Genomic DNA, 19558 nt, shown 5'->3' with positions numbered 1-19558 from the left:
TTATCGAGATGTATTTTTTATGAGGCCTTTATGAATTCAGCAGCGTAAAAATACGCGTCATATGAACAACAGTACCTATTGAAATCTATGGGAAACTGTTTGCAGGCGTTTTTCCATGTGTATTTTGGACTGTAATACAAGCGGTTTACGCTTTGAAATACTACTGAAAATGTGAACATACCCTCACAATGAAAGGAGGGAGGGGTGAGCGTAGAGAACAGATGACATCAGTCCTGACAGATTTATTTCAGAATTTGCAGAACAGCCAGCTACGTACAGGAGTTACATAGACTGTACAGCAGCAAAATAGTAGGACATTGTTAATGGAGATGATTTAGAAAGTTGCTTAAAGGGGTTGTTCTGGTTTCAGCAAATTGATGATGTTTTTTGTATAATTCAAAGTTATACAATTTCCCAATATACTTTCTGTATTACTTCCTCACGGTTTTCAAGAACTTTGCTTCTTATTATTCAGTAGGAAAATTCATTGTTTACATATTGTAAGGCCCTGTTTGCACGAGCGTGTCCGATTTGAGTCCGCAAAAAAACAGCCTGTTTTTCATGCGTATGACTGTCCATATTGCGTCAGTGGGGTTTCTGTGTGTCATCCGTTTTTCTCGTTCGTGTTTCTCCTCTACAAGCTCTTCCTGGTTTAACTTTTTTTTTTTCTGCATTTCTTTAGCATGGATGCGTAAAAACGGACAGCACACGGATGTTGTCCGTATGCTTTCCGGGATTTTCACACACTCATAGACTTCAATAGGCGGGTCTGCTCCTAAAAAACTAACCAAAATAGGACATGCGGTGCGTTTCACGCAATGGATACACTCTTCGTGACTAGCCCCATTGAATTGCATGGGTCAGTGTGCTGTCAGTTATTTAAATGGAATGAACACGGACGTGAAATACGTTCCTGTGAAAACGATCTAACTGAAACGAGCCGTGCACCTGTGTTTTGATCACATGACCACGGACAGAATTTTATTGTGCTAAAAGATTATTTTTTTAAAAAATTCCTCTCTTCAATTTATTCTTTTCCTTAGGGGTAAACTTCCCAGAAATGTCCAAACTAGAGCATGTTGAGGTATTAAAAAAAGGTAAAAATTTACCTAAAATTACCTCAAAACTGCATCGGTCACTAATGCATTCAATACAGGAGATTCTCATTCAATGCTATTGCATATTAGTGCTGAGGTAAAATACTGCAGGTTTTAATGTGAATTTCTCTAAGCAAATCTCTTGGCCCCAAGTCTCATGGGGTAGTATGGATTGTACTGTTCTGCACCTTCTCTGCACTGTGGTGTAATATCGCCGACAAATGTTCTCTCAATGATACAATAATCACTGTCAGCCATTCCCTGCTCCCTCCTCTCCTGCGCTATTTATCCTCACACCTGCCCGACCATCTCTTCTCTCACACCTCGCACTCCCCCTAGTGTCCATGTGCGGGTACTGCGACCCAACCACGTGTACTGCAGCAAATCCCTCCCTCAGCTGTCTCTCTCTCCCAATACCTGATCTGACAATCGCCGGCCCTGGTCCTTGCAGAGCAGTGATTGGTGCTCTCTGTGCCTGGCGGGCGGGTCGTGACGATCCAGTTGAGTTTGTCTGCTCTGGTAATTGCTTCTCCTAAGGTTGAAGACCTGCAAATACCGGGCATTTCACTGCATCGTCTTCACTGCACCGGGCAAGGGATAAGTGCTGCACTGCACACTCCCGGCACTACTGTAACTTGCACTGCATTATATATAAGGTGACTGTACTGCAGTACCTGGTCGTGATAGCACTGCATTACTGGATTACGTACTGTACTTCACGTGTAGTGGACTCTACCTGTATATTGCACTGCACTACAAGTCCCATAACAACTAGTCATTTACTACTATCTGTGGCTAAGCAGCAAGACCTGGGCACCTTGGCATCCGACAGCCCCTGTGTTTGCAGGGACACATCCATTGTGAAGTTGGCAGGACCCATATGATGCTGTTTCTCAGTTTATTGTACCTCCTGATTGCACCAGGTAAGGATATGATGTTGTTATTCTTAATAAGTTACTATTATTATTACTATTATATTTATTATTTTTATTATGATTATTGTTATTATGATTAATAATATTTTGTATTATTTATGATCGGTTATTTTATATATCACTGACATCAGTCCCTGTGTCCAGTGGGCTCACAATCTAATTTCCCTGTATTAGACCAACACTATGGACACTTTTATAGGGCACCAATAAACCTATGTATGTTTTTGTATCATGGGATTAAATAGAAGTGAACATACACTGTAAACGTCACACAATTTTGCCCTGGTTGGATTTAATATTAACCAGGTCAAATTTGATGTCAAATATATTCATAGACAAAGGTTCTACTACTGAATATAAATGTAACAGTGTAGGCACATACTCATTCCCTCTCTATACATTAACAGGACAAACAAAAAATCTGAATACCCCAGACAGTAATTCTGAATGACCTGAATCCCCTTTACTTGGTGGGCCCCTTCTGGCAGCTAACAGGTTAACGTCACATTGGCAGCGCAGGCGCGCTGAATATTCCCAGATTCTGGCTTGACACAGTCCTCCCTCTTCCAGGCATCCTGTCTGTTTGTACTGCTGGACCTTCCAGGTCCCTGCTAGCAGCCAGGGGCTGGAGACTGCCACACATGCACTAGACTTGGGAGTAGTGAAGAACACATCTGGACTGGTTCTGTGAACCACTGTCAGTCTCCAGTAAATTATAAGGCTGTTTCTAAGAAACTAGGATAAAAAAGCTAAAATTTGATGGGCTATGGCACACTACATGGATGAGGTTCCCATTGCTATCTATCTATCTATCTATCTATCTATCTATCTATCTATCTATCTATCTATCTATCTATCTATCTATCTATCTATCTATCTATGTTAAGAAGCACACTTATTGTGCTGAGTCTCTAGTTCTGATGCATGGCAGAATATTGCGTCAAAACTTGCATTGCAATTTTCGTATTTACACCAAAGATAAGGAGCACATGACTGACAGACGTTTTATATATTGTGTAAGTGCCATGTAACTATCTGATGAATACAACGCACAGACCGACATAGAAAGTGCCCTGACTGGTGCCCCCGTTATATACAGTGGTTGAGGCTGGATTCATGGAATTGTTTACAGGTGGCTACAGTGGAACAGAATTGCGCGCTGACTATTCTGATCACAGCCTTGCGCTTTATTCATAATTGATTGGATCTCATGCCCCATCTAAGAGCTGGCAGTGTTTTTGTGCTGTCCAGTGTATTGCGCAGCAATATGAGCCATTACAATACAATATCTGCTCTTTTCTCTCTAGCACTGACTATTGTATGACTATTGTGTATTGCTGCCTCAAATCAATTTTCTGAATATTCTGCATTTCATAGCATGGCTTGTATGGTATGTATAGATTTACTGTAACAGACATAGGGGTTCTGAGTTTTTGACAGCCATGGGTCTTTTGTAAGGGTATATAATTGTCGCGCAGACACCTTGCTCACCTTCCCAAAGGGTTAAACCATTCTTTGGAATGTGGCTTAAAAAAAATTCCAATTACGTCCAGGCAGGGATCCTGAAAATTAGAGGTAAAATTAGAATTGATGCCGGCCCATGTTCACTAAACTTTGCTGCTTGGGTGACATATGATCTTGCACATTGGTCCTGACTGTTTTCCAGCCAGATATTGTACTTTTGTAGGGTCCTGCAGCAGAGTGTAGCCTAGGGTAAAAGGGTATTCCCTTGTAAAATAGCAGCTGACATAAAACTGAAGCCCCTCAGACAGCCCAGATATCACTGCACCTCTTGCTGTGCGTGTGCTATGTGTTGGAGGGGGAGGTTTGAGCTGTGTGAAGAGGCCCTTTATATTTTCATAGCTGATGTTTCAACCTGAGCCGATCCTGGCAGGGTCCCCCTTGCTGAACATCATAGTTTCCGTTCATTAGGATCTGGAGTCCAGCTAGGAGCCGAGTGCTGGGTTCTGCTGCCTGTAGCACAGCTGATTCTGCAAAGGGGCCTTGGCTTCACTGACCTTTCTAAGGTGCAAAGAGAGGAGGGCGTCACTAGGGGTCAGCTAAGGATCTCCGGCCTGAATAACAGAAATAGATGCTATATTGCGAAAGTAGCACAACACAATTCACACCTACTGGGCTTGCACATTACTGTAAACAAATTAAAATCCTCTGTATAGCAAAATCTAAACCATTTATTGATATTTCATTACTGCACAATAATTGATAAATTCCTGATAGGCGGGGATCTCACCTCTGGGACACCCACCTTTTTGGGGAACAGGAGTTCCCTGTCCCCCATTTGCCAACGCAAAGCAGCCGCTTGTTGCATCAACTTCAATATAGAATCCTTTGAGAGTTACGAAAGCTGCTGAGCAAGCATCGCTCGGCTCTGTCCATAACTCCCCTAGACTTTAATGAAGTCGTCGCTTCACCCCTGTTCTCCCCACTGGCATATCCTGTGGGTATTCCATAAAAGTTTAAGATGGGAAAACCCTGTTAAACTGTAACAGTTTTGTGTACGTACATAATTTATTGGTGATTATATAGTCGCATAGGCAGCATTGTAATTTGTCATATTCTATGGTGTTAATACTTCTGTCTAAATCATCCAAATCACATTTTGTTTTTTAGCTGGATGCTCTGACCCAGCAGTTGAAGTTGTAATTCCACAGTTATTATGGTCTGGGCAGATCCCTCTTCCACTCAGAAGAGATGAGTCAATCTTCACTAACATCCGAAAGCCACGCTCAATTCCTAGAGATACAGCAATCTATCCGGATAATATGTATATCCATCTGCCTGCATTTGGCAGGGACCTTCATTTGCACCTGCAGAAGGTCCATGATTTCCTGGCAGCAGACTTTGTGGTGGAGGAGAGGACAGAACTCGGAGACCAAATCCAAACCAAAATTCCAGAGGAAGAGCTTTGTTTCTATGTTGGAGAAGTTCTCAACCACAACAAGTCTTTTGCATCGGTCAGCACATGTTCAGGACTGGTGTGTACCTGTTAATTATTATATACAAATGCCTTCATTTAGCATCCACAGTCCCTGCAGTAGGCATAACACAGTGGGTCAGATTTACTAGATTTACTGCTACTAGAATGTGTCGAAAAATGTTCCACAATTTGGTGCATGTAATTTTACAGATGTTTGCACTGCATCTCTCTAGACATGTAAAAAAGTTCGGGAAAGGGGTGCGGCTAAAAATGCACCAAATTACACTAAAGACCTGGCACAAAATACTGTTGCAAATTAAGCCAAATCAAAGAGGTTATAAGTAGGAGAAAAGTGGTTAGCAAGTCTAGCTAGATTCACCAAATTTGTCATACAGCATGCACCACTGTGATAATTTAGTGCATTTTCTGACTGCTTGGTCTAAGTTTACACTGTCTAAATCTTACACAGCATTAGTAAGGCTATTTTGCAGGTAGAATTTCTGCCTCACAATTCCGTTTGGAAGATTGAGGCAGATTTTCCTCTCGCTACACTCTGATTTTCGCAGCGTTTTTCACTGCATTTTTCGCCCGCGGCCATTGGGCGCTGCGGGCATAAAACGCAGCGAAATACGCTTTCTCTGCCTCCCATTGAAGTCAATGGGAGGTCAGAGGCGGAAACACCCGAAGATAGGGCATGTCGCTTCTTTCTCCCGCGAGCCGGTTTTACTGCTCGCGGGAGAAAACCGCCTCCCATTGAAATCGACGGGAGGCATTTTCGGGCCGTTTTTGACGAGCTTTTTGGCGCGGTTTCCGCGTCAAAAAACTCGTCAAAATACTCAGTGTGAACATAGCCTAAATCAAATGTGTTTTTCGTCCAGAGAGTTCCTTTTAACTTTACAACAAATTCAGGGTGTATAAAATCCCCTTACAACAACTGTATATTCTCATGCTTTGTAATATAAATCCTGCACTATTTAGGTCCCCAGATGGAGATCCTGGGTACTGAGGCAAACTAGTCAGTGTTATTTGTTTTAAAATCATGCCTGCAGGACCCTGTATGAGTACATAGAGGTATGTGTGTGTGCATGTCCATGGATGTGCTGGATGATACCACAATCCTAGTCTATAGGCACTTTTGACATGGAAGAAATTATTTTAAGTGGTAACCTTGAGTTAAAAAGAATGTTGCACTACGTTTCAGGCGGCAATCTCCATTCCCTCAATTATTTTTAGACCCCCTGATATTCAGTCTACAACCTGCACCTAGTTTCAGACTTTCTCCTGTGGGCATGTCCCTCTTAGTAATACATACTGAATGTGAGTTTTGTGTGTCCAGAATGCTGCTGTCTTCATTAGCTGTTATGTATTAGCACAGCTTCATCCCTGTACTGATTTCTTCTTCTACAACCCATGAGGGATCCCTTCTCCCTTATGACAGACACTGATGCTGTGGATTGTGTGTCTCCCCCTTCCCTTTCTCCCCCTGCAGAGTCTCTTTCCCCTCCCTCTGTAGACTGCCTTGTGTGTGCCTTCCTCCTTATCTTCACTCTGATACTGACATCCTGTGATCTGCCCTCCATGAACACTTGGATGCATTCTTCCCTCTTCACACTGACCTGCCAGGTACACCCTGCTGCTATCTGTAAGGGTCCATTCACACATTGCGGTTGAGGTGCGGTTAGAACCGCAGCAGAAAATCGTATCCGAAAACTGCATGCGTTTTTACAGCGAATCGGTGCGATTTTCGATACAGTAGCATTTTTATCGCAAACACGTAAAAAACAGTGAATCGTGGTAAAAACACATGCGGTTTTCGGATGCGATTTTCGATGCAGTTCTAACCGCACCTCAACCGTAACATGTGAATGGACCCTAACACTAAAAGAACGGAGGGGGTGAGAGAAGACACAGCCAGGAGCAGTGTGCTGTTACGGAGCAGCACAGCCAGCTATTAACAGGAGTTTCACAGACTCTACAGCAGCAAAATCGTAGGGCATTTTTTAATGAAGACCATTTAGAAAGTTGATTAAATGGAAACTAACTTTTCAAACAACTTATGGTAATTTAAGAGAAAAATACATATCAACTTTGTAATTTACTTATTGTTAAAATGTAGTTCTTTTTATCAATGCAAATTCTGTGTAAAGTTACTGTCACTAGGTGTCTCCCTCCTTGTAATCTGCTGTCCACCCTGTGTTGTCAAGCAAAATCCGTCCCTAGTCGCAGAGGAGGTGGACTGCTGCAAGTGGGGGGTGGGGGGTCCTCTGCACTGCCTGACCATAGAAGTCTCTGGAGAGGGTAGGTATGGTAGGAGGAGAGGGCAGGAGAATAGAAAGAGACATAGACATGCTGCCCATACAAGTCAATTGAGGGAGGAGGGGGAGCTGGAGCAGAGTGAGAAAGACACACAGACATTTTGCATCTTCTGGTAAGTGTTTCCGTCTCATCCCCAATGCTGGATTATCAGCTACACTCCTCAGTACTGCTGTATGATGTCCTTTATACTGCTTATATTTATATATATATATATATATATATATATATATATATATATATATATATATATATATATATATATATATACACACACATATGATAGATAGTACAAAAAATATTCAATTGAAGCAGGCCTCATGTAATAAAGTGGTGGGTGGTGGAAGCAACTGGAGCTTAATCCACAGCTCAAACATGGGCAAATAAAACCACAGATTTTCTTACTGGACCTTGCTGGAGTGCTGAAATCTTTTTTTTCTTGTATATGTGATAGATAGAGATAGGAATGCAGGATTCTCCACTTTTCTGTGTGTAGTGTATAGAAGACATGAGAGCAGTTTGGCTCTGCTCATTAGCTCTGAGACAACTTAGATTCAGAGATAGAGCCTGCAGAGGAGAAAACTGCTAATAAATGTAGAATACAAGTCATATAATGGCCATAAATAGTGTTATTCCTCATGTACACATATATGACAGCTTATTCTTAAAAGTTACCTGAAAAGTTAGGTACGCTTTAATTTTGAATTAGGAAGCAAATAAACAATAAAAAAGAAATTCAGTGCAAAGCTGTCTATAGCCTTAAAGATTTGCACTAAGTCCTCATGCACACGACCGTAACGGTTTTTACTGTCCGCAAATAAAGATCCGCCGATACAGATGCAGATCTGTATCTGTCCACAACTGCGGAAGCGCCCATAGACTTCTATGGGCGAGTCCATGCCGCAATTGCAGACAAGAATAGGACATGTTCTATATTTTGCGGATCATTTCTACGGCCCGGACTCACATCCGTAAATATACGTAAAGGTGTCCGTGGCCTATAGAAATGAATGGGTCTGCATTTTCATCCTTAATTGCGGATACAGATCAAAACTACGGTCGTGTGCATAAGGCCTAGGACCATAGTTTTTATTTGCTATTACAGATCCGTAATTGCAGAGAAAAAGCTGACTCATTAATTTCTATTGTCCATTGACATCTTCCTGTATATTTACGAGTGTGTGTCCAGGCCGTAGAAATGAGTTGCAAAAAAATAGGACATGTCCTATTTTTCACATTTACAGCTCCTATACATTATACTATGAGCACGGTCTGCAAATGCGGTTGACACTCCGCGGCCTGTCCGTGCAGTATTTACTGACTATAATTACTGCACAGCCGTGTGCATTACGCCTTAGGGAAATTAAGTGTATTAAAGAGCCACTTTATATAATATATTAGGAAATAATTTAAATATGAAGAATATATTCATCGAACCCTGTATGTGTTTCTCATCCATGGACGTACTGCATGTAAACAGACTACAACCACATGTCTTTTACCAGTTCTGTTATCTTTATTTACAAAAAAGAATTGAGAGAATATAGTAACACACACACACACACACACACACACACACACACACACACACACACTTGTCAGCCACATTCAGTGTCCTAATAACCTTGCTAGTCACAGTTATTGCCTCTATAACGTTGCAATCTCAGCCAGTGATGCAATAGCGGTACAAACCACAGGGTCCCATATAGTGCCAGCCACAGAGCCCCCATACAGTGCTAGCAAGAAAGCCCTGATACATATAGAGCCCCTATCCTCTACCAGCCACATCAACCATCCACTTACCACTCCACATTCTGGCACTGCTCTTCTCTACTATTAAGATATGAGCTGCCAGTGAAGTGGATTTCGAAGACAAGGGTCTGAATTATTTTCTAGTGATTTATTGTTAGTCTCTCCTTATTGTAGTGGTGACATAGTTTGGGTCTTGAGATGTTATGTACAGAGACGAAACTTAAAGCTCCTGGGCCTCAATGCAGAATCTGTAACAGGGCCCCCACTAAGGCATGTGCCATTTATACAACTAATTACGGGGTATAGGGTATATTAAGCCCCACCCCATGGATCCTGGGGCCCAGTAACAACTGCTAACACTGCACCACCTATAGACGCCTGTTATGTTGACATCAGTAGGTTCAGAATGTGTATTTTTTGCATGGCAGTCATAAAAGTGCTTATGAGGGGGTCCAAGCAAAGCTGTTCTCCCTGGACCATGGTTAATTTTACATATGAAGAACTTGGAAGAGGTTTCTTCCAGTGGGATATTCGGTGCTGCGTGGTGGAGAACTTGCCTTAGCTAGCTGTGACTGCCTGATTTGAAGTTGTTAACCACAATACTTCCCAGCCACTTATTTGCCTACCTTTAGCAGTCCTTCCATTTTATAGGTCACAGTTGTTTCTGGTCCCCAGCCCTCTACAGATGAGAGGTCAATTTATCAGCCGAAATGTGCTAAAGGAAGGCACACTAAACAATTCAGTGAGGAAGGAAGACAACCGGCTATAGAGAAGGAAGGGGAATCGTATATAATAAACACATTGATAGAACAGTGAGAGATGATGTAATACCATTGTACTATAGGTAACTATCCTGGAATGTAAAGAAGACCAATAATTATGAAGAAATTCCCATACCTGATCCTTACATATTGTGTAGACTGCAGATCCTCTGTTTAATTCATGTTGGCACCTACAAGCATGTTACCGTGATATGATAGGAGCAGTCTGGCTGCCTCCTTTGACAGCTGTCAGTGTGAATTGTCAAATGGCTCCAGAGGTACATTCCTAGTGGTCTAACCTTTCTCTTCCTTGTCTTGGATCTATAAGAACTCTTTATCTATTTTACAATTAAAGATTTCTATAATAGAGGTATTTCCACAGCAAATCTGTAGCAAATTAGACATTTTTGTAATGCAATTTATCTATATGTTTTAGAGAACATTTCCTCCTGGAATAAAAATGCTTGAAAGGATAAATCTTTATTTGAATGAATTATTAGATGGAATCAGCAAATAGCAGAGCAATTACTGTATGTGTTTAGGGCAGAGTCATAGCTAGGCTTTCCTTCACCCAGGGTAAAGATTTAGTATGTTGCCCTGGCAAATTTTCTAAATACCACGGCCAAGGCAGTGTGGCTTTTTGGCGCTCCCTTGGCATCCAACATGCCCCGCCAACCTCTTTCTATCTACACACCTGATTTAGGGTGGGTAATATCCACTTTGTTCTAAATTTGCCTTCTTTTGTTCAGGAATGGTAAAGCCCCAAATTTAGTTAGTGCATAATTGGACTTATATAATATAGAATATGTAAAGGAAATGCAACAAATGGAAACATTTATTTTAGACCTTTTATTACATCCTTCCTCAACATAACATTTAGCACAGTACTTTTTAATATGAGCGCTCTTGGCTAATAGAATGCAGTGGCTGTGTGGAAGTGGAATTTTCTCTAGGTGGCCAATGTCAAACCATTTTGCAGTCTAGCAAAGATTGAACATAACCATGTACCGTTATGCTTGGCGAAGTCTAAAAAGAGTTATTTTTTGGAGGCCTCTTTCCGCAGGAAAATTAAGACGATAACAAATGCCTGGATGAGTTGAACAGCATTTTTGTATTATATTTTAATGACCTGTTTTACTATCTGTGTTCTCTAGAGCACTCATGAGTTTATCTCCCAGTTTAAGAAATAAACTACTGTTTGTCTATCAAGTACTGCAATGAGCATCTTCTTTGGGAAGATTTTTACTTCCTGGGACATGTTCCTCATTAGAACGGTACAGAAGAAGATCTGGCTACTAAAAAAATCAAACTGACTGAGTGTCTCAGCGTTTGGACCGACACTAATTTTCATGAGATATAAAGCATGACAAATGCACAACCAGGTCGGTTGATGACAAACATTTATGATCATGAACGGTCAGGGATTTCCAGATGCAGTAGAGGGATTGGCCGGTTTATCTGAAAAAATCCAAAATAACAGATAACCATTTTAGCTGATTGACAATTGGTAAAAACAATTGAAATCTACCATTTTGTCATCATTTTTCTAATGTGTGTGACAATATCATACATTATTTAATGTAAAGGGTCACTGTCATAGTGACAAGTTTCCTTTAAAGGAGAATTGGGGTTTTTAACATCATTCAGGTACCCAGAAAAGGAAAATAAAGAAAGCATTGAAAGGATTTGCTTTTCTTTAACTTATATTACAAATTTTGCATTAATACTGGATAATAAAGTATTTCCCCATTCTTAAAGAAGCGCTCCCACATCATTTTATATTCTCTGGCCCCTTGAAAAGGCACATTATGTAAATTGTGGTGCAGGTAAGTTATCCCCTCCCTTCTGGTCCTCAGCTGTGTCATGTCACCATCAATAGGACTCTCCAACAGCCACAGCGTCTCATGTGTGGACGGGAAGCTTGGCTACAGCACAATTGGACTTCTGTTTATCCCCACACCTCATACTGGAATTAATTAATTTGGTTCTATGAAGAATTGCGGAGTGGAAGTTTTCCTAGACAGCAGAGCGATTTGTTCCGTCCTGATATTCTCTGATTTATCCACACCCTGTTACCAGGTCAACTGAACAGGAATAGTCACAAGGACCCTAAATAAATCTCTGCTGTAGGTCGCTTTTGTGCATCAAGGATTTTATTTTTACAGAAAAATCAGTGTGTTGTTCTTGGCAGGAGTTATGTGACGAGGAGAAGCCTCTCCTGAGCTCTAGGCTCTAGGTGACTCTCTCCCTTTCCTGTGGTTTGCAGGTTTTCGAGGGATCCTCAGTAAACATTCTCTTTCCAACCGCCCTACTCTGACAGCAGAAGAGGAAAGCTGCGTAAATGTAAACGCTTCTTAGAGCTTGAAATCTATATGAATTTATGAGTGTATATTCAGATGGAATGAAGATTTCTCACAAAAAATTACTTACTAGACATGAAGAGTTATTTATTTCAACCAGTTACTCTTTGTAACATACGGATCTTCGGGCAGATAAATGAGAGAACCAAGATGTATTAATTAAGACTATCACTGTTGAGGAATGTCTTCCCTAAGCCTTTTATTTGTAGACCATAACCAATTTTTTTATTTATTTTTTGTTCCTGCTTCTTTTAGACACTGTCTTTCATCTTTTTATCCTTAAGTATTGTAACTTTTCGCACAGACTTCTCTTGCTTAGTGTTGCTATTGCTAATGAATAGGAGGGACCTAAAATAAACCTGTGTAACATGAAGAAGCAGTTTGTTGTATATCAAATACATCTATCTTTAATCACTTCTGTAGATATAGGTATATACAGCTCTGGATTAAGGTTGGTGAAGGCCCCTAGGTAAAAAATCTGGTCCACATGGCCCTCTCTATTGAAGTCTATGAGAGTTATGCAAGCGACTCTCTTAGATTTCAATAGGGAGCCACTTCTTGGCTGGATAGGATCGCTTAACAGCTATAAGAGGACCCCCAATTTTTCTGAGGAGAGCGTTCAGATGTGAGAAGTGTATACACTACCCATATTAATAGTCACTACCAGGCCTGCGTGGTAGTCCTACGTTGAAGTTGGATGCCTGGTGGGCCACATGCCGGATTTAGCTTTCACTCTACAAGGTGATTGGTGGGACAGGGATCAGAAGTTTCCTTTGCACCCATTAGACAACCAGTTCTACTGATCAGGTTGTCATTTTTAAGAACCTGGTCCGAAGAATTGGCCTGGGCAGGGTTTGTTAGTAGTGGACGTCCTGGGATACCTGCCCTGTGTGCCTTCGCTAAGTAAGCTGGCTCTCGGTACATATAAGAAAATTATAGATGCCCTGACTGTAAATCTGATCGTTGATATTCAACCTGTAGCACCTAAGTCTGCTAATTATACTAAGGGAGAGGTGCCAGAAAAAGGAGAAACTCAGATTGCGCAAATTTATGTAAAACAAATGTGCCATAAATGTTCAAGATGGGAACTAGACTTTAATTATGTGTTTGCAGTTGCAAGTAACCCTGAGGATCTATTGAGATCATTGATAAAATCAATTCTGATTTTGCTGACAGTTCAAAAATTTCTGATTTATTACATTCTAGTTATTGCCTTTATTAGTAATTATAATCTTGACTATCTGTATGATGTTTCTCCATCTCCTCCACAGACTGGATACATTCACATAGGAGACGAACAGCTGATGATTCAACCAAGTAACACAACGATAAATCCCAGCACTCACTTCTCCGGAAGAGAGCATATAATAAGACACAAACGTCAAGCAAAAGTATCTTCTTCACAGTCTGAGACACCACAAAGGAACTGTGAAGTTATATCAGGTGCGCATTGGGAAACATTACTATTTTTTCATATACCTACATAATCGGCTGTACTGTTTATCTTCATGTATTTTAATCAGTTCAGTTATTGTCACATGGTGCATCGGCTTTATGCCATCAATTTAAAAATTGTCCCAAGCTCTTCATGTATGTACAGGCCACACAATATGTGCTGATACAATTTTAACCACATAACACACAATGATAACTGTTACCAGACTAAAAAAATTTCATGGTGCCCCTAAAAATCTAACATGTTTACTTAAATTTACGTAGGTGGAAATGGTGCTTCTTTTAGAGAGAGAAAACATAAATACTTCATCCCTGTGCTATTCTGGATGTTACGTCAAACATCATAAGAGTACAGCAATTCCTAATTACCTGTGTTATTATGGTCAGGTTTGCATGTTAAGAAGACATCTGTTCTGTTAATTTCCTCCAGGAATGAAGGAATAATGAGAGAGGCTTAGGACACAAGCTATCTAATTGATGGTAGACTTTGGATTAAAGACTGCATTCAATGTTTTGGACATTAATGTTTTGGGACAATTAAATGGATCTTCCCAATTTTATTTTTTAAACATCAGTAGATTTAAATCCTCTCATTTCAAAAAAATATTCTTGCGTTATGTCTTCCTCTGAACACCATTTTACTTTTATCCTACACAAATAGTTTAGTGAGTCTGGGTTCAAATGTCTGTATTACTGCTGCAGGACCCAGATCACCATGTTTCTTCTCAAATCTGTGGTGATCGAAGTTCAGTTCAGTAGAACTAAAGTGGTTTTGCAGCAGAAGTGATGTTAAAGCATGTTAAAATACATCCATATCATGGCCTTCTTAGGGTGCGTTCACATACATCAGTTGCATCAGCATCAGTTTTTTTGTCTCTCGAGTGATTACAACTAATGCAAAAATGTATCAGTTACCATCAGGCTTTTTCAAATTTTTTACTACAAAACCATCAGTTGTCATTGGTTGTCGTTAGTTGCCATCAGTTTTTAACATCAGTTTTTACGACAGTGGTCCACCAAAGAGGTAGTCTAGGGTCTGAAAATGTGAGAATTCTATCAGAGTGGTGCATAGATTGTGAAAGATTCAATACGTGATAGATTAGATACCGTGTACCATGTCAGGGCTCTCCTCTGCTACGGCCTTAGAGCTACACTGAAGTCTGACACACACATTGTAATTTCACGTGTGTCATATTCAGTGCAGCGGCAAGGCCGGCGCTGAGACAGAGAGCCCAGAAGGCAGCTGCTGTCCACTGACCTCAGATCAGAGCTTCGAAGCAGCCTTGTGAGCCTGCAAAGACGCCAAACACTAGCCCTAACTTCAGGGAGTAGCTTGTTTTTGGTGCCTTTACAGCTAGCCAATTCCACCCAGCATCTCCTACCTACCTCTCACCACGCAGGGATTGCTGTTGTTTCAATTCACACAACAGGGTTCGGACGTAGGCCGTTAAAAACGACCGTCTAGGTCCGTTTTTGATGGCCGTTTTGCATCCGTTTCGTGTTTTCCGTTTTTGACAAATTTTTAAAAACCGATGAATTTCATTTATAGATAATGAAACGGTGCCCTCTGTAGATAATGCCGCAGTGCCCTCTGTATATAATGCCACAGTGCCCCCTGTAGATAATGTCACAGTTCCCTCTGTAGCAGTGCCACACTGCTCTCTGTATATAAAGCCGCAGTGCCCTCTTTAGATAGTGCCACACACCCCCTGTAGAAAATGCCACAGTGCCCTCTGTATATAGTGCCACACCCCCCTCTAGATAATGCCACAGTACCCTCTGTAGATAGTGCCACACACCCTCCTGTAGATAATGCCACAGTGCCCTCTGTATATTCCACAGTACTCTGTGTAGATAATGTCACACAGCCACGCTGTAGATGGTGCCACACAGCGCCTACTGTAGATGGTGCCACACTGCCCCCTGTATTTTTTGTGCCACACAGCACCCCCCTGTAGATAGTGCCACCCCCACTGTATATAGTGCTAACCCCCTTCCCCTGTAGATGGCGCCACTGAAGCTCCCTCTAGCAGTGGAATCCCCGGCAAGAGCATTGCCGCTGCTGTGGCCGGGGATTCCCTCCAGGAGGAGCCCCTGACGCCATTGTCCATCTATGGACAGTGACGACGGGTTACTCCCTGAACGGAATCCCCGGCCACAGCATTGCCTGACATTGCCTCTGGCCGGGGATTCTGCTCCAGGAGGAGCCCCTGACGTCAATCTCCATATATGGACTGTAACATCAGGGGTTTCTTCTAGGGGCGGAATCCCCGGCCAGATCATCGGCAACGGGTGTTCCGCTCAATCAGTAGCCACTGACGTCACTGTCCATATATGGACAGTGATGTCAAGGGCTTCCCCGAGCACAGCGCTTAAAGTAGTGCTGTGCCCAGGGAGTCCTCGGCAAGTAGAGAAGCTCCCTCTGCTCCTCCACTCTGAACTAATTCTGAGGCAGGGAACTGATGGTTCCCTGCATCGGAATTGGGTTCAACTGTATGTGCATCCTGAGGACGCACATACAGCTGACAGTGGGACATACACCCGGCCGCCATCCCATCGGGTGCTGCCGGAATGTAGATGCGGCTTCACCCAGCGTTCATCCGGCCACAGTTGAAATAGATAGGATACGGTGCCAGACCTCCCTTGGAGCCGGACCCAAAAACGCTGTAGGTAACGTATTTGGATCCGGCTTCTGCACAGGTCCAGCGCCATACGGAGCCACAACTGATGTCCCCTGTGCCAGGACATATCCTATATAAATCTATGGGATCCGTTCTAGCATCAATTTCCCTCCGGCTGTTCTGCAACTGACAGGAGCAACGGATATATGTGAACGACCCCTAAACCGGCCTAACTTTGTAAATACATATGTAATGATGGGGTAGGGAGACAGACAGGTGAGCCCTAATCTACCCGCCACTCAGTCCCTGCCTACTTGCAACGACCCGTCCTAGGCGACGGGGTACAACTGGGCGACGGTCCCTACGCTCAGTAAATGCACGACAGACAAACAGACAAGGGTACACAGAAGCTAAGGGAAATGGGGCAGATGCCCACGGAGACACCGTGAGCAACGAGAGTAGTGAACGAGCCGAGTCAAACCAGGAGTGCACGAGGTACAAAACGCTGAGCAGGAGAGTGGTCAGTAAGCCAAGGTCAATAACAAGCAGAGGATCAGTAGTTCAAGCAGCAGCAGCAGCAGAGCCAGGAAACAAGCAGAGCAGAATCACAGGCAAAGGAGGAACAGGAAAGGCAGGTATAAATAGACAGTGGGCGGGAGCTAGCTCCGTCTGGCCAGGCTGTGATAGGCTCTCCCACTCCTAAGCCTGCCATCCTGAGTGATGGAAGATGGAGTCAATCTCACAGACATAGGAGCAGGTGCAGACTGATTACCCACGGGCATCGACACAGAAGCTGTGTCTGGCAGATCCTTTACAACATAGCATTAAGCCACATTTTGGTCAGTATTTTGCAAGTGTTTGTAAGTCAAAACTAGGAGTGGAACATAAACAGAGGAAAACTATAATGAAAAAATTAGTAGCTCTACCAAATTTACTTGTCTCGTTCAGATCCCAAGTTACGCCTTGTGTTATACACCAGAGCTGTTTTCACAATTCAGAGATCAAATCTCCCAATATTCTTAGCTGGATGAATGCCTGCATTTGCTAGCAACATTTTGGGTTTTATGAATAACCAAGATACCTGCTACAACTCAGGACACGGCCGAGATAAGTTATTCAGATTTTTATGCAGATTAGGTAGACATACCAAAACCAAACCAAAAGTGATAAATCAAAAATAATCTAATTGGTAATAACGAGGGAATCTGGGTAATTACATAACACATATTTGGTATTATTATTGCATTTATTTAGGATGTCTGTACATGTAGCAGTAGATATCACCCAGAAAAGCAACTGTTCTCTTAGTCAATCAAATTATTCACCATAATTAATTGATAACTGTCACGATGCGGGGTGTGGACCCACTGGGCCGTACCGAGTAGCGGGATGGCAGCTGGCCAAACAGGTACAGTACAGAGTCTATAGTCCAGAAAGGGTACCTGTGGCAACTCGGACAGTAGCAAGGCAGGCTCGCCTGGGACCAGACAGAAGGTAGACGTCAGGCGTGGAGTAGCAGAACACGACAACAGCTTCATCACGGCACTTGACCAGGACAGCACGGGATACAGGAACAGGGAACACTTGGGAACTGGAAGACACTAGGAGACCATTTGCAAGACAAACTTTGGGTAACGAACAACGCTCAGGCAAAGAACAAGAGGGCAGAGCCCTTTTTATAGTCCAGTAGCATTCTGGGCTTGATTGCAGACTTCCTGCAATTATGCGTGCACTGGCCCTTTAAGACCGTGCGTGCGCCATCCAGGGACCGTCTCGATACCAGGAAGTGAGTGCCAGCGTATCACAGAGGGACAACGCTGCAGGGAACACACCTGTCCATGGCCGCGGCCGTCGAGGGGTAAGTCAGAACGACGGGCCGTGGCCATAGACGTTACAATAATCAGATGCAGTTAATTGAACATAACCAGATTTGATTGCAGCCAACCATGTTTATTGTAATCCTCACTATATGTTGAACCTTACCATGAACGGGAGGTGGTGACTGTGGACCTATATTCCAGTAAAAACTCTATAAAGATAATTCCAGAAGGGATGAGAAAAAGTTATTAAAATATATTAGGATGCAATGAAATATAATACTTTTTTAACTATGCTATGCCACCATACCACATTAAGAACTATTATTTCCAAAAGGAGAAACTCTAAAAAGTGGAGTATCTGCCCAGTAGTTGCTTGCTGGCCAACTCACCCAGAAAATCACAGAACATCTTAGAAGAACATCCATAGCACACCAGACTTCTTTAATCTCAGCTAAGGTTTTTCAGTGTTCATGACGTCCTGAACAAAGAATACCTGGCATAAATTGAATTCATAGGAGAGTAGCAATGATGAAACCATTGTTATCAATTCTTGTCTACTATTTAAAAAAGGGAAAGAAAATACATCTGGGTAATCCCCAAGCCATTTGGGATAATTTTATGTGGACAGATGGGCCAATGGTGGAACCCTTTGGACAACACAAGGTCCCATTGTATTAGGTGTAAAATAAATACAGGATATCACAGTAGGGACATTTTACCAGCTGCCATGGGTGGTGGTGTGGGATGCTTTGGTGCTCAGGACCTGACAACTTGAAAGTACCATGAATTCTGCCCTGCATCAAAACATTCTTAACCCCTTAACGCTCAGCGACGTACTATTCCATCGTGCTGAATGCCCCGTTCGCGCTCAGCGACGGAATAGTACGTCGCCGGGAAAATGCATCGCCATTTGTGACAGCTGCTGTTTCCGACAGCAGGCTATCACAGCTCAATACGCCGGGACCTGTCGCGATGGTCCCGCCTCCACGATTGCCACTATTGGTCAGTCAGTGAGTAACTGTCCAATAGTGGCGATCGACGTCTAAACTTCTTCTCCCTGACATCACATCCTGCCGCACCCGCCCTGAACACCTCTGTTGGAGATAGCGAGGCGTTAAGAGCGGTTGTGAGAAAGAGAGAGAGAGAAGTAAAAAAAAAGGAAAAAAAAAAAAAAAGGCTAAAAACCAACTTTTTTCGCCATCCCACCTCTCCCATCCACTACCCAGTCCTGTACCCTTCCTCCTTGTGTCCCCCCCACGTTTTTGGTCAGTGATCTCCTATCTCTGACCACTTCTTAGTCTTCAGGACCAATTTCTTGGTCCCTGGGGATTATTTTTTTCTTTTTTTTTCTTTATAAAACATATAAAACAAAAACATATATAAAAAAAAAACCCAGTTAATTTAGACAATTTAACTGGTTAGTTTAGTATTAGGGTTAGTTAGTGTCAGGGAACCGTCAAAAAGCGTGGTTAGGTATAGCGTCAGGGAATTTAGCATCAGGAATCC

At 42.4% G+C, this 19558-nt stretch overlaps 1 protein-coding gene across 1 annotated transcript in view; it reads left to right on the top strand.

The window, feature by feature from the left end:
• Positions 1 to 1627: 1627 nt before the first annotated feature.
• ADAMTS17 (ADAM metallopeptidase with thrombospondin type 1 motif 17) overlaps positions 1628 to 19558 on the top strand; it is a 281500-nt gene continuing 263569 nt past the window's right edge. Inside the window, exons 1-3 of the mRNA XM_075858251.1 lie at positions 1628 to 2020; positions 4664 to 5028; positions 13428 to 13599. Coding sequence (XP_075714366.1) covers positions 1978 to 2020; positions 4664 to 5028; positions 13428 to 13599 — 580 coding nt within the window. The 5' untranslated portion in view covers positions 1628 to 1977. The remainder of the gene's footprint in view (positions 2021 to 4663; positions 5029 to 13427; positions 13600 to 19558) is intronic.

This window comes from Rhinoderma darwinii, chromosome 3 (genome assembly GCF_050947455.1).
Source record: "Rhinoderma darwinii isolate aRhiDar2 chromosome 3, aRhiDar2.hap1, whole genome shotgun sequence".
NCBI lineage: Eukaryota > Metazoa > Chordata > Amphibia > Anura > Rhinodermatidae > Rhinoderma > Rhinoderma darwinii.
Note: the sequence above shows the minus strand (reverse complement) of the source record. Positions and strands in the feature narration are given on the sequence as shown.